Source organism: Vulpes lagopus, chromosome 6 (genome assembly GCF_018345385.1).
Source record: "Vulpes lagopus strain Blue_001 chromosome 6, ASM1834538v1, whole genome shotgun sequence".
In the NCBI taxonomy this organism is placed as follows: Eukaryota; Metazoa; Chordata; class Mammalia; order Carnivora; family Canidae; genus Vulpes; species Vulpes lagopus.
The window spans coordinates 34,084,867-34,097,178 of record NC_054829.1 but is presented as its reverse complement, the minus strand read 5'-3'; the positions used below and the strand labels follow the sequence as shown (position 1 = coordinate 34,097,178).

The following is a 12,312-nucleotide window of genomic DNA, read 5'->3' as shown; positions in this document are numbered from 1 at the left end:
AGGATGAGAAGAGAGATGGTCATAAAAACACTTCCAAATGCACAATCCTTCGGGCAAGCAAAAAAGCACCTATTCTGGGTCTGAGCTGCTTGGGATAGGAGCTCAGGATGCCAGTGCATGATGTCAGACCACCGAGTGTTCCTGCTGGTGTGCACCAGTGACACCGAAGAACGGATGGGCCTCTTTCAAGACTTGACTGACCACAAATGAATGTGTTAGCACCAGAGAGAGGCAAATGCGTGTTTTCTGGAACCTAGAAGATTGTGTATTCCTAAGAAACAGTATTAGGGGTGAACAAGCCCAGCCCAGTAGATCTTTAAAAAGTGATGAAGGCGTGCTTCTGAGTATTGGACAGAGAATATATTTTTCAGTAGTAGGTTAAGGAAAGCAGTAAGTCCATCTTCTTGGTTTGAAGAGTTGTATTTCAGGCTGTATGTCTAAATTTAAAATAAAGAGGAAAAACTCCTGAAGCTGGTAGCTACTTTGACGACGTGAAAAGTTAAGAAAATGGACCCTGTGAATTCCATTAAGATGTTTAAGATTTCCAGGTGTATTTCTCTTTACTGGATTTACACTGGGTTTCAGGTGCATATGAGGGTCTCTGGAGTTGGGCACACTTGGGTTCCAGCCACAGCTCCTTCACTCACATGCTGTACAGCCTTGACCATGTTATTGTACCCCTCTATGCCTCAGTTTCCTCATCTGTAAAAATAGGAATATCCTCTCAGGATTGTTGGAAAGATGAAATAATGTGTGGAAAGGACTTAGCACAGCACATGACAGTACTCAATAAATGCTGAGGGACAGAGACCACCCTGTAATGTTTCCCATATGCATACATGGCTGGTAAGTGTATCCCACAGAGGCTCAGGGATGTCTTCCAGGAACTCAGGCCATCCTGCTGTGATACTCATCCACACTACCACACAAAGCGTGGAGTGCAGGTTCAACTCAGCCTGACCCCCTTTGGGCACTGCAGCTGCCTTCCCATTGATGGGCATCGTCATGATAAATACTCTGCAGGTCTACTTAGTGGGACTATTAGGGGCTCTCTACTTGTTTCCGTCCAGGAAACAGGAAAGTTGCACCCTGAGGCAAGTTCCTAGTCCAAGAAGAAACTTCACTTTGAAGGAAATAACTTCCCCAGGCAAGACAGGAAAGAGAGTGAGGTTTCCTGAATGAATCCAGGAAGTAAATACACTCATAAAAAAATTAAGGATATTTCATCATGCTGGGCAGACGTCAAATTCATTAGCTTATGTTGCGTTAAAAAAAGAAAAAAGGAATCATATGGCAGTCCAAGCTGCTAGACACCTAGGTTGTCCATTCACATCCTGGCTCTGCTACTTTCAGAAATACATTTCTCTGTGTGTGTGTGTGTGTGTGTGTGTGTGTGTGTGTGTGTGTGTTTCACACTGTGAAATGGAAGAGCTGAGATTTTGGGACAGTGTTAGCAAAAGAACCATGTAAACTCGTGAGGACAACAAAGTTTGCTTTAACCAGGGGCTTTATACACACCTAATTTCACCTCCTTATGTCAGCATCCAGTGGGACATTCTGGCATCCTCCCTAGTTGAGGCCAGCTTGCACTAGGACAGGTTTCAGCAGGGCTGGGAGACGTCCGAGAACGGTTGCTGGATTTCCCTCTCACAAGAAGCCCCCAAGAATCAGTTTCTCAGTTATGTTATACTCATTCTTTTACCAGGGAGAGACAAGTGCCTGCCCCTGCTTCCTGCCACCCCCAGCCCAGACACTGAGCATGCTCCCTGTTTAAACAGCAGGGGCACCACTGTGGGATCTACCATGGCCACAGCGGAATAACCAGAGTGTTGGCCCATAGGCAGCCCACTGCTGAGACCAACACAGCTGGACTATGGGGTTCCTCACGAGCAAAACCCTTACACATCTTCCAGACTCACACCTGTGTTTCCAACTTTGGGTGACAAAGCTGATGTGCTCACTTTATAGGATTTTCACCTTATCTCAAGGTTAGGAGAAATAGCACAGAACCTCCCTTCCTCATCACTTCAGTATGTCCTCCATTCATATCCTCTTTTTTAAGATTTTATTTTATTTTTTAATGTTTTTTTTTAAAAGATTTTATTTATTTATTCATGAGAGAGAGAAAGAGAGAGAGAGAGAGGCAGAGACACAGGCAGAGGGAGAAGCAGGCTCCATGCAGGGAGCCCGATGTGGGACTTGATCCTGGATCTCCAGGATCAGGCCCTGGGCTGAAGGCAGCGCTAAACCGCTGAGCCACCCGGGCTGCCCTAAGATTTTATTTTAAGTGATCTCTATACCCAACATGAAACTCAAACTTAATGACCCCGAGATCAAGAATTGCATGCTCTACCTACTGAGCCAGCTAGGTGCCCCATCCTTTTCTCTTTCTATCTCTAATAGATAGAGAAAGGGGGAAAGAGTCTGAAATGACAAGGGAAGAGGGAAGAAGACAAGTTGTCAGGGACGCATATTGGGGTTGGAGACCAAAGAAAACAATTCTGATGGTAATTCAAGCCAACACAGAATGACCCAGAGTACCACTTCAGGTTGTCCTTGAAGTCCAGGCTTCAGGACTGTATTAGCTCGGGCTGCCATCACAAAGTACCACATACTGGGTGGCTTAAACAGCAGTTTATTGGGCAGCCCCGGTGGCACAGCGGTTTAGCGCCGCCTGCAGTCCAGGGCGTGATCCTGGAGACCCTGGATCGAGTCCCACGTCGGGCTCCCTGCATGGAGCCTGCTTCTCCCTCTGCCTGTGTCTCTGCCTCTCTCTCTCTGTGTCTCTATGAATAAATAAATAAAATCTTTAAAAAAAAAAAAAAGCAGTTTATTTTCTCACAGTTCTCGAGGCTGAAGTCCAAGGTCAAGGTGTTAGCAGGGTTGGATTTATCTGAGTCCTCCCTCCTTCCACCTGGCCATCTTCCTGTTCCTGCTCTGTGCCTTTCTGTACCCTTCTCTTCTCCTCTCACAAAGAAATCAGTCACATTGCCTTAGGGCCCAAACAGATGACCTCATTTTACCTTAATTACCTCTTTAAAGTATCTATCTCTCAAAATAAGTCACATTCTGAGGGTTTACAGTTTAGGACTTCAGCATATGAATTAAGGGGTGGGGGATACAAATTTAACCCATGATAAAGAACCAATCCAGGAGCCTCATCAGTTACTTCCTGTGCAGATAGTTTTTCAGAATGATTTCATTATCTTGGAACAAGAAATGAAAGTTAAGTTGCTCCTGTGGCTTCCTAATAGGTGGTCTAGATTGGATTGTCAATGGGAGGATTTCATGATGGGAAAACCTCAGAAGATTCTTCCCTTTATGAGACTAGAGTTGAGAAGACATAACTAGTAACCACCAACCAATCGATGTATGTCATATCAGTCTTTTACTGTCAAAGTTATGTTTGGGGGTTGGAGTGGGGACAAGATATAACCTACAGATAGGAATCTATGTAGGAATGAAGTCATTCATTTTATGTATGTTAAGGCAATGTTAGATACTGTAACAGATGAATTCTAAAATCTCAGGCACTCACACATAAAGACATCCCTCTCATGTAAAGTGTGTTGGGCAGCAAGGAGGTGGGAATGGGGTTGGCTCTGTGCTACAAAGTCATTTAGGTGCCCAGGGTGGCAGATGCTCTGCTATCTTCAGTAAGGACTCCCACTGTGGGACTCAATTTAAAAGCAAGACATGCTCTTTTATAAGCAAAGCCTCGTAGGAAGGATGGAGGAAAGTGCCCGCCTAGCAAGGATTGGGAAATACCACCCTCCAGTCCCCCACATTTCAAGATTATAGGCTTTCTTTTTCTAACTATACCCCTGAGACCCCCTCTAAGACTGCCTTGTACACAGCAGGGGAGGAGGAGACCCATGATAGTCTGTAAGGAAGATGAAACTTTGGGAACCTCAACAGGGGAGGGGAGAGTTGACCCTGTAGTCATAAGTCAGCAATTCGAAAAGACTATTCGAAAGGAGTAACAATAATATACAATTTGAAAGAGGTCACAATATTTGTCCAGAAAATAATTTCAAATCTCTAAAGGGATTATGGCTATCTGTCCAGTGGAAGAAAACACTGAAGATCTCTTTGTTACCTGAGATTTTGAACTTTTAGAACACGGGGCCTGAAGTTCTTTTGAATATGGAGGCCTGCCCAGGGCACTGACATCCTGCTGGGGGGAAGAAAGGGAATAGAGGATCCAGTAGGGTTTAAGGGGTCAGGCCTGGGTGTGGTGGATATCACTCTTGCCCGTGTTCCCCTGTTCAGAACTCAGTCAGCAGGCCCTGCCTCAATGCAGAGGGACTGTTGGACAACCAGTGCCCAGCTGTGACTACCTGCTATGGAAAGGGAGCAGAACTCTGGTGGACAGCCAGCATTTCTGCCATGTAGGAAGCTCCCAACTCTACCTGTGTATCAGCATCACATGTGGTGCTTTAAAAAATGCATGCACTGGGGGCAGCCCCAGTGGCTCAGAGGTTTAGCGTCGCTGTCGCCTTCAGCCCAGGGCATGATCCTGGAGACTTGGGATCGAGTCCCGCATTGGGCTCCCTGCATGGAGCCTGCTTCTCCCTCTGCCTGTGTCTCTGCCTCTCTCTCTGTGTCTCTCATGAATAAATAAATAAAATCTTAAAAAAAAAAATGCATGTACTGGGTCTCTGGACCAAGGGATTTTGACTTTGTGGGCCTGGGCTGGTACCTGGGAGATTCTATATTTTCAAAGTCACGGCCTAGGTTGAGAGTCACGGGTATGCTCTGGAGTGCATACCCCTGACATTGTCTCTCAACAGCTTTTAAAATCTTTTCTCAGGGGCACCTGGGTGGCTCAGTTGGTTGGGAGTCTGCCTTTGGCTCAGGTCATGATCCCTGGGTCCTGGGATCAAGCTCCAAATCAAGCTCCCTGCTCAGTGGGGAGCTTGCTCCTCCCTCTCCCTCCCCCTGCTCAGGCTTTCTCTCTCTTTCCCTCAAATAAGTAAATAAAACCTTAAAAAAAAATCATTTCTCAGCCTTCTCATTGTGAACAATGCTCCTTAATTGGCTTCAATTTTGTATCTGCTGGTAAAATAGTGTTTGCCGTGATCAAAGGGGACTAAGAGTCATAACTTTTGTACAAGTATTCAGTAATAGAGTATATGTAATGATTAATAATATATAATTTGATTACTTTTATATCAATATATGACAATAAAATAATACAAGTGTAATTGATGATTGATTTCTGAGAAGCCCAGTTATTCACTGTGCCATAAAATCACTATATTCAGAAAACTATTCTTTTTTGAATAATTTGAAGCTTTTTATATTTCCTTTTGTATGCTACAGAAAGTAATAGAAAATAAAATTTCTCAATTTCCAAACTCTAATGTAGTCTTTAAAAAATTATTACCAAAGTATATTTATTCTATTGAAAGTATTACTAAACAGGGGTGCCTGGGTGGTGCAGTCGGTTGAGTGTCTGAGTCTTGGTTTCCACTCAGGTCATGATCTCAGGGTTGTGAGATTGAGTCCTGTGTCTGCTCGAGATTCTCTCTCTCCCTCTCCCTTTGCCCCTCCTCCACTTCCCCTCTGAAATAACTATTTTCTAAAAAAGAAAGTATCGCTAAACACAAATATTACATATTAAGGTGCTATCCTCATTAAATAGATTAAAATTAACTACTGCTTTCTTCTTCCTCCACTGCATTTTGTGTATGTATTATGTCTTGTTTATATGTATTTAAGTATTTTGTTCTATATTTACTTAAATATATTTATTTATTCTGTATTTATACAGTGCCTGTTTTCATTAGCTAGTGAGCTCCTGACACGTAAGGCCAGTATTATGTTCACTGTCTTTATCTTCTACAGTAGGTTATAGAAATGAGTACTCAAAATGTTTATTACAGTGACTAGAAATCACTCAAATCATTTAACTTACCCAATGCCTGTTATGTGCCAGAGAATAAGCAATGAATGTACAAAGATCTCTGCCCTGAGAGCTTATCTTCTGGTAATTAAAACGAATACGCTAAATATAATGTCTGTCAATCTAGTGTAAGTGCTATGCATGAGAAAAGTAAACACAGTATTAGTGCAAGACGGCGGCGTTTCAGCTTTGTATGGGGAGCTCAGGAAAGGCTTGATAGGAAAGGAATTTGAGTTAAGCTAAAGAATTGAGGAAAGACTGCAAGGAGTGGGTGGACAAGCCTTGTCTATACCTGTGGGCAGAGAACATGGTATAGAAGGGAGAGTGAGCATAAGCCTTCTGAGGCCAGCATGTGCCTGGACTGTGCACAGACCAGTGAGACACCAGTGTGAGGGACAGAGTGAGTAAGCGGGAAAGTACAAGGAGTAGACACCACGTCTTTGGGGCTTTCTAGGCCATGGTCAAGGACCTTGATTTTGGGGTGCCTGGGTGGTTCAGTCGGTTAAGCATCTGCCTTCGGCTCAGGTCATCCAAGTAACATGATGGTGGCTTGGACCAGACACTAGCGGTGGAATTGATTCGCGGGGGTCAGATTCTGGATATGTCTTCAACAAGACTTATGGGGAGTGAGACAAAGACATCAAGGACAGACTCCAAATGGAGGGATGGAGTTAGCACAACAGATAGGGTAGGCTGTGTGTACGGGTCTGGAAGGGAAGGCCAGCAGCTCTGTGGTGGACATACTGTTTGAGACGCCTGTTCGACATGTAAGTGGAAGTGCAAACAGGATATTAGATGCGAAGTAGGAGTTCAGGAGAGAGAGAGAGACCCAGGCTAGAGATATGAGGGGGTTTTCAATCCAACAGTGTGGTATTTAAAATACTGAGACTAACTGAGTTCGCAGGTGATGAGTGGAGACAGAGTCCTGGGGATGCTCCCAAGTTACGGTGTCAGGAAGACAAAGAAGAGGCAAAGGCTAGTGCTAGACACCATAGGAAGGGAACTGCTAATAACAAATATTGCTAGGAAGTCAAGCAGGAGGACAGATGGGGACTGAGAAGTGGCCCTTGGACTTAGCAACATGGAGTTTAACTGGGACTTGACAAGAACTGATGGGGAAGCTAGATGGGAATGGTTTTAGGAGGTACTTGGAGGAGAGGAATTGGAGACACTGGTAGGGAGGAAATGGGTAATGGGAAGGTGGTCAAAGGAGAGTGGAATTAATAGGTTTAAAAATGTCCCCATCCCCCCAAGAATGGAGAAGTAGCCTGTTTGAAGGTGATGGGCATAATCAAGTACAAGGATAATGTACTTGATGTTTTAAGAGAGGCAAGGGATAACTGTAACATCCACGGGTAGAGCATGGGGGAGGGGGTGGAAGTGGTCCCCCTCTGTAAGAGCTGGGCTGCTGTCTTCTGTCCAAGGAAACAGGACAGACAGGGAGGACAGAACAGGAGGCCACAGATGTTGGTAGAGGAGGAAATTAATTATCTAGCAGGATAACAGATGGGTTCTTTCCCTTTTCTAATCTTTACAAAATGTGTATTATTATATTCTTTCAGAAGATATTAAAAGAAAACAATTCACGCAGACATATGGGCTTCTGTGAGCAATGCCTTGAGAACAGGTTTAAAGCGGACTCTGCAAGCTTACTCCAGGGTCAGGAGCGACCTCTAGTGGTTCATTTGGGTCATTAATTTTTTTCTTGTTTTCTTGCTCCTCAAAGAACAAAATAGTACTTACTACCCACATTTTATATTATTTTTGAGGAGACAATTACAATTCACAGCTTAATTTAGAAAAATACAAGGGGTTTGAGTAAAATAATCCCAAACCACCTGCAGTCCAAGCTGCAGTTGCTATTATCATTATTTTCTCCTGTAAGCATATAATTCTTTGCCATACTGCCAGTATTTATATTCATTCTTCTTCTTGAACCAGTGGTTTTTATCAAACCTAGAGGAAGGACAACTGGTGGGCAATTGATGATCCAAGACTGAACAATCCTTTCAATGCTATGCGGAGTACAAACTCCTCATATTTTTCATTCCTTGTTTCACTTGCTCTTTGGTTGTTGCTGGGTTTCCTCTGCCTGGGATGTCCCTTCACGCTGCATTAATTAACTCATTTTCTCATGTGAGTATTTCCTGATCTTCCAGGAAATTTCCATTATATAATCTCACCATGGCCTATGTGCCTGCCATTTCCCCCAACTGTAATGAAATAGTCAACTTTGTAATGATTGTTTAATGTCTGTTTCTTCTGGTAAATCATGAGTTTTTTGTTTTTTGTTTTTTCACCACTGTCTCCTCAGCACTTAGCTCATAAGTGCCCAGCACATAATGGGGACTCAACAAATACCTATTGAATAGACTGTATTCTGCAGAAGACTCTTGCGGGGGTCTTTCAGATCTTTCAGATCCCATTGCAGAAGACACTGAATTTCAAAAATGGGTTTCTATTTCTCGAATACAATTTGCAATTGCTTTAGGTGCACCTGTAACAGATATAACAATTTGTTACAAAACTGTTTCCAGCAACCCTTTCAGTAGCTCAATTTAAATTTCTAGCCAGCAAAGGAACTCTTTACAAAGAAGGCTGAATCTTTAGATGTGACTCAGACTTTATCAGACTGTCTTTTCTTTTCAAAACAGAACCAAGAGAAAGACAATAAGATGCCAACAGAGAGGGAAGTACATACAGTGCAGCCATATCCATGACCCTAACCCACACAGTGTCATTTATTCTCAGATTTAGAAACATTTTGCCAGCTCCAGGACTTAACTTAGCAACAGTACCACTAAAATGAACATGGTGATAGTGTTTACTTGTCTGAGGACTTTAGGCCATCCAAGCCTCATCTTAAGGATCTTTCTCAGAGCTTCTATTTAACACCAGAGACGGATTAAAAGGGGAATGGTTAGTTGTGAAATGCCACACCACAGTTCCTTGGGTTCCAGACGTGTGACTTGGAATTGAGTGGCAACTGAATAAAATACCCTGAGCAGGAAGTTGTCCAAGTCTGGACAGGGCCAAGTCTATCCGGAAGGCCTGTTATTACAGTATCTTCTGCCCCTCTCCCCCAATTCTTGGCATTATAATTTTAACGTAGTCCTTTCAGGACCCTGAAAGAGAGTCTCTTCTATTCCTTGTCCCAAGACAGGATTTCCCTAAAATCACAACTTTAACATTTTTATGGAGGCATGAGAGAGGCCTCAGAGGGGCTTGGCCTGACCACCCAATCTAATTAGTCCAGTCCTCCTTTCAGTCTCTTGTAGACTGTTATTTTCTTTCATACCATTTATGGCAAGTCTTCATATATTATTGCGTTCATTCATTAATTCTGTCAATTCCACTAGACTATAAGGTTCCTAGGGGCAGGGAGCTTGTTTGTTTTGTTCACTTTTGTATTCCTAGGGCCAGCACACTGTTTGACATATAGTAGGTGCTCCCTAAAAAACTGCCTGATAAACGAGTATTTCCTTTGTCGTTTCACTTATACTTGTTCCTTTTACTGCGCTTTAGACCCTACTACTGTATTGTGGCTCCCTGGGGGGCAATAGGAGACCACTACAATGCCCCTTCCCTCCATCACTGAGTACCGAGAAGGCAATTCCCTCGTTGAGAAGCCGACGGTTTCTCCTAGGCGGCTCCCACGCACCCAAAGGTGCACATTAATTCTATTAGTGACAGTGTGTCTGAGTCAGGAGATCTGTCAAAAAATGTTTTTTGAGTTTCACGGTTCTTGGGCATCCGAAACTGCGAACGACTGCCATTGCAATTAGGCGACAATTAGCACAATGTCGAAGTGTGCGTGCCTGCGTGTGTTAATTTGCATAACGACCCGAGGAGTCCTACACCATCTCTCGGAAATGAAATCCAGATTGGAGAGACACATCCCTCCTTCCTTGCGCTCCAGGCAGCTGAGCCTCCTGCAGCAGCTCCTCTTGCCCAATGGGGGGCAGCAGCATCCCAGTAACCCTCTCCCCGAAGCTGTGTGGGTGGGTGGAGAGCGATTCGCGTTCAAAGTCTTTTTGACTCGACCCGCTCTCCGTAGCGCTTTAGCCCGCTTGAGTTTCAATGCGCGTTGTTGTTTGACGAAGGGAGTCCTATACACCGCCCGCTGCTCTCCTGACCATGGCTTCTCCGAGTTCCTTCACCTACTATTGCCCTCCATCTTCCTCCCCTGTCTGGTCAGAGCCGCTGTACAGTCTGAGGCCCGAGCACGCGCGGGAGCGGTTGCAGGACGACTCGGTGGAAACAGTCACGTCCATAGAACAGGTGAGGCGGCCGGATTGAGCGAGGCGCCCGCGAGGGGGCTTCTGGGAGCGGGAGTCCCGTCCGCAGGGCCGTAGGCGTGCGGAACTCACCGATGAACTACGACTCCCACAGTGCACCGCGGCGCCTCCCCTCTGGGAAGCTCTGGGCGCCCAGGCTCGGTCGGGTTGGGATGGAGCGTTTGTGGGGCCCGGTTGGGGAGAGGGTCGGCGTCAGGGTTGGGTTTGGAGGAGAGGACAGTACCTGGGTCCTCTCTGCCGAAGGAAGCGGAGAGGATCGTGTGCTGTGCCTGGAGGACCGAAGCAGCCCGGGCCGGTCGGACAGCCTGTTCATCCCGCCGGGACAGTGGGAGGTGGTCGGATGGATGGTGCACTTCCCTAGCCCTGCGCGTGGTGTTGGGACGTGGAGGTGAGGAGGAGCGGCCAGCCTGCGCTCCTGCCGGTCCGGGATCTGCTTGATTTCTGAGCCACGGTGCCAGGTGTAGGGCCTGCCTCGTGAGTGGGCGCTTTGGGATTCAATCATTCGAGCCCCAGCAAAGTGATGGACACAATGCTAAACGCTGGAAATACAAAGAAATAAAACAGCTTCTGATCATGAGCGTGGCACAGCCCTGTTGAGGAAAACAATACTGTTTGGAAAGCGCCATAATAAAAGTATACATTTTAGACAACTCACCCTTCATTCACTGAGGCCTCGAACCTGTCCCTTTGACAAGTGTTCGAGGAGTCGGTGTAGTGGACTCTTTTGTTTTTCTTTTCATTCTCCATTTGGAATTGTTCCCAGGTTATTGTGGAAATGTATGCCCACCCGTCACTAGAAGTGGTTGAGATGATCCTTTTTAGTACTAACAAGTATCAGGCTGTAGTATTAACAAATAAAGTTAGATCTCTTAGTAAGATAGTACCCAGGCTTAACCTAGGAGACTTGCTTTGACTTTCACACCCGAACTTGGAAGCCTGTAACTGGGCAAAATTAGTAGTGATAGTTATCATATTTTATATTCATGACTATGAATATAATTATGCATTTATAACAAAAGACTTGAATATACAGTTATATACATAATAGCAGAAAGAATATTGTAACTGGAGATTTATGCCACATGGGTTTTAACCCTTACCTTTTGAATGTAGCTCCCCAGCTTAGTTAACCCACCAGCGTGTCTTTCTACAGAAGCCTTTTGCAAAAGATTGCAAAGAAATCTCCCATCAATGAAAAACCTACAGGATCTTTGCAGTATTCCTAAGTGGCAGACTGTAGAGTTTATTCAGGTCAAGCCTTTTCCTTTTCATGTGATGTGAGACTATTGGGTCACTTTTTATGTAGTTAATTGACCCAGCAGATAGGCATATGGACGGAATTCTAGTGGAGAAAAAGGAATCAGGGCCTCCTGGGTGGCTTAGCTGGTTGGGTGTCTGCCTTAGGCTCAGGTCATGATCCCGGGGTCCTGGGATTGAGCCCCGCATCAGCCTTCCTGCTTGATGGGGAGCCTGCGTTTCCCTCTTCCTCTACTGTTCCCCCATGCTTATGTTTTCTTGCTCTCTCATTTTTTTTTTAATTTTTATTTATTTATGATAGTCACACAGAGAGAAAGAGAGAGGCAGAGACATAGGCAGAGGGAGAAGCAGGCTCCATGCACCGGGAGCCCGATGTGGGATTCGATCCTGGGTCTCCAGGATCACGCCCTGGGCCAAAGGCAGGCGCTAAACCGCTGCGCCACCCAGGGATCCCTTGCTCTCTCTTTCAAATAAATAAATAAATCTTAAAGAAAAGAAAAGGAAATCAGAAGCTCATCTATTAATTTAGCGTACAGGACAGAGATTTCCATGGTTCAAGGGGCAAGTCAGAAAACAGGAATATTATCAGAAGTTTTACTGCTATGCTCTCTTTTTCCTATACTGCTCACCCCCCTCTCCCCCAGTAGAGCACCCCTGCTTAGCTCCTGCCAGGAAATACTAGCACTTATATTTTAAGTGTCTAGGTGTAATAAGTGATGCAAAAATGGATGCAACAAGATTCTGGGCTGGTCAGCCAAGGACAAGGCTAGGCTCTGATATGGAACATTGTTATTATAGGGTGTCTTTCAAATGTAGGCCCAACTATGTGATAGATAATAAAGCATCCTG

General features: G+C 44.9%; 1 protein-coding gene across 1 annotated transcript in view; it reads left to right on the top strand.

The window, feature by feature from the left end:
- The first annotated feature begins 9,938 nt into the window (after positions 1–9,938).
- Positions 9,939–12,312, top strand: part of LOC121492883 (protein farnesyltransferase subunit beta) — a 66,127-nt gene continuing 63,753 nt past the window's right edge. Inside the window, exon 1 of the mRNA XM_041758133.1 lies at positions 9,939–10,189. Within this exon, the coding sequence (XP_041614067.1) occupies positions 10,046–10,189 (144 nt within the window). The 5' untranslated portion in view covers positions 9,939–10,045. The remainder of the gene's footprint in view (positions 10,190–12,312) is intronic.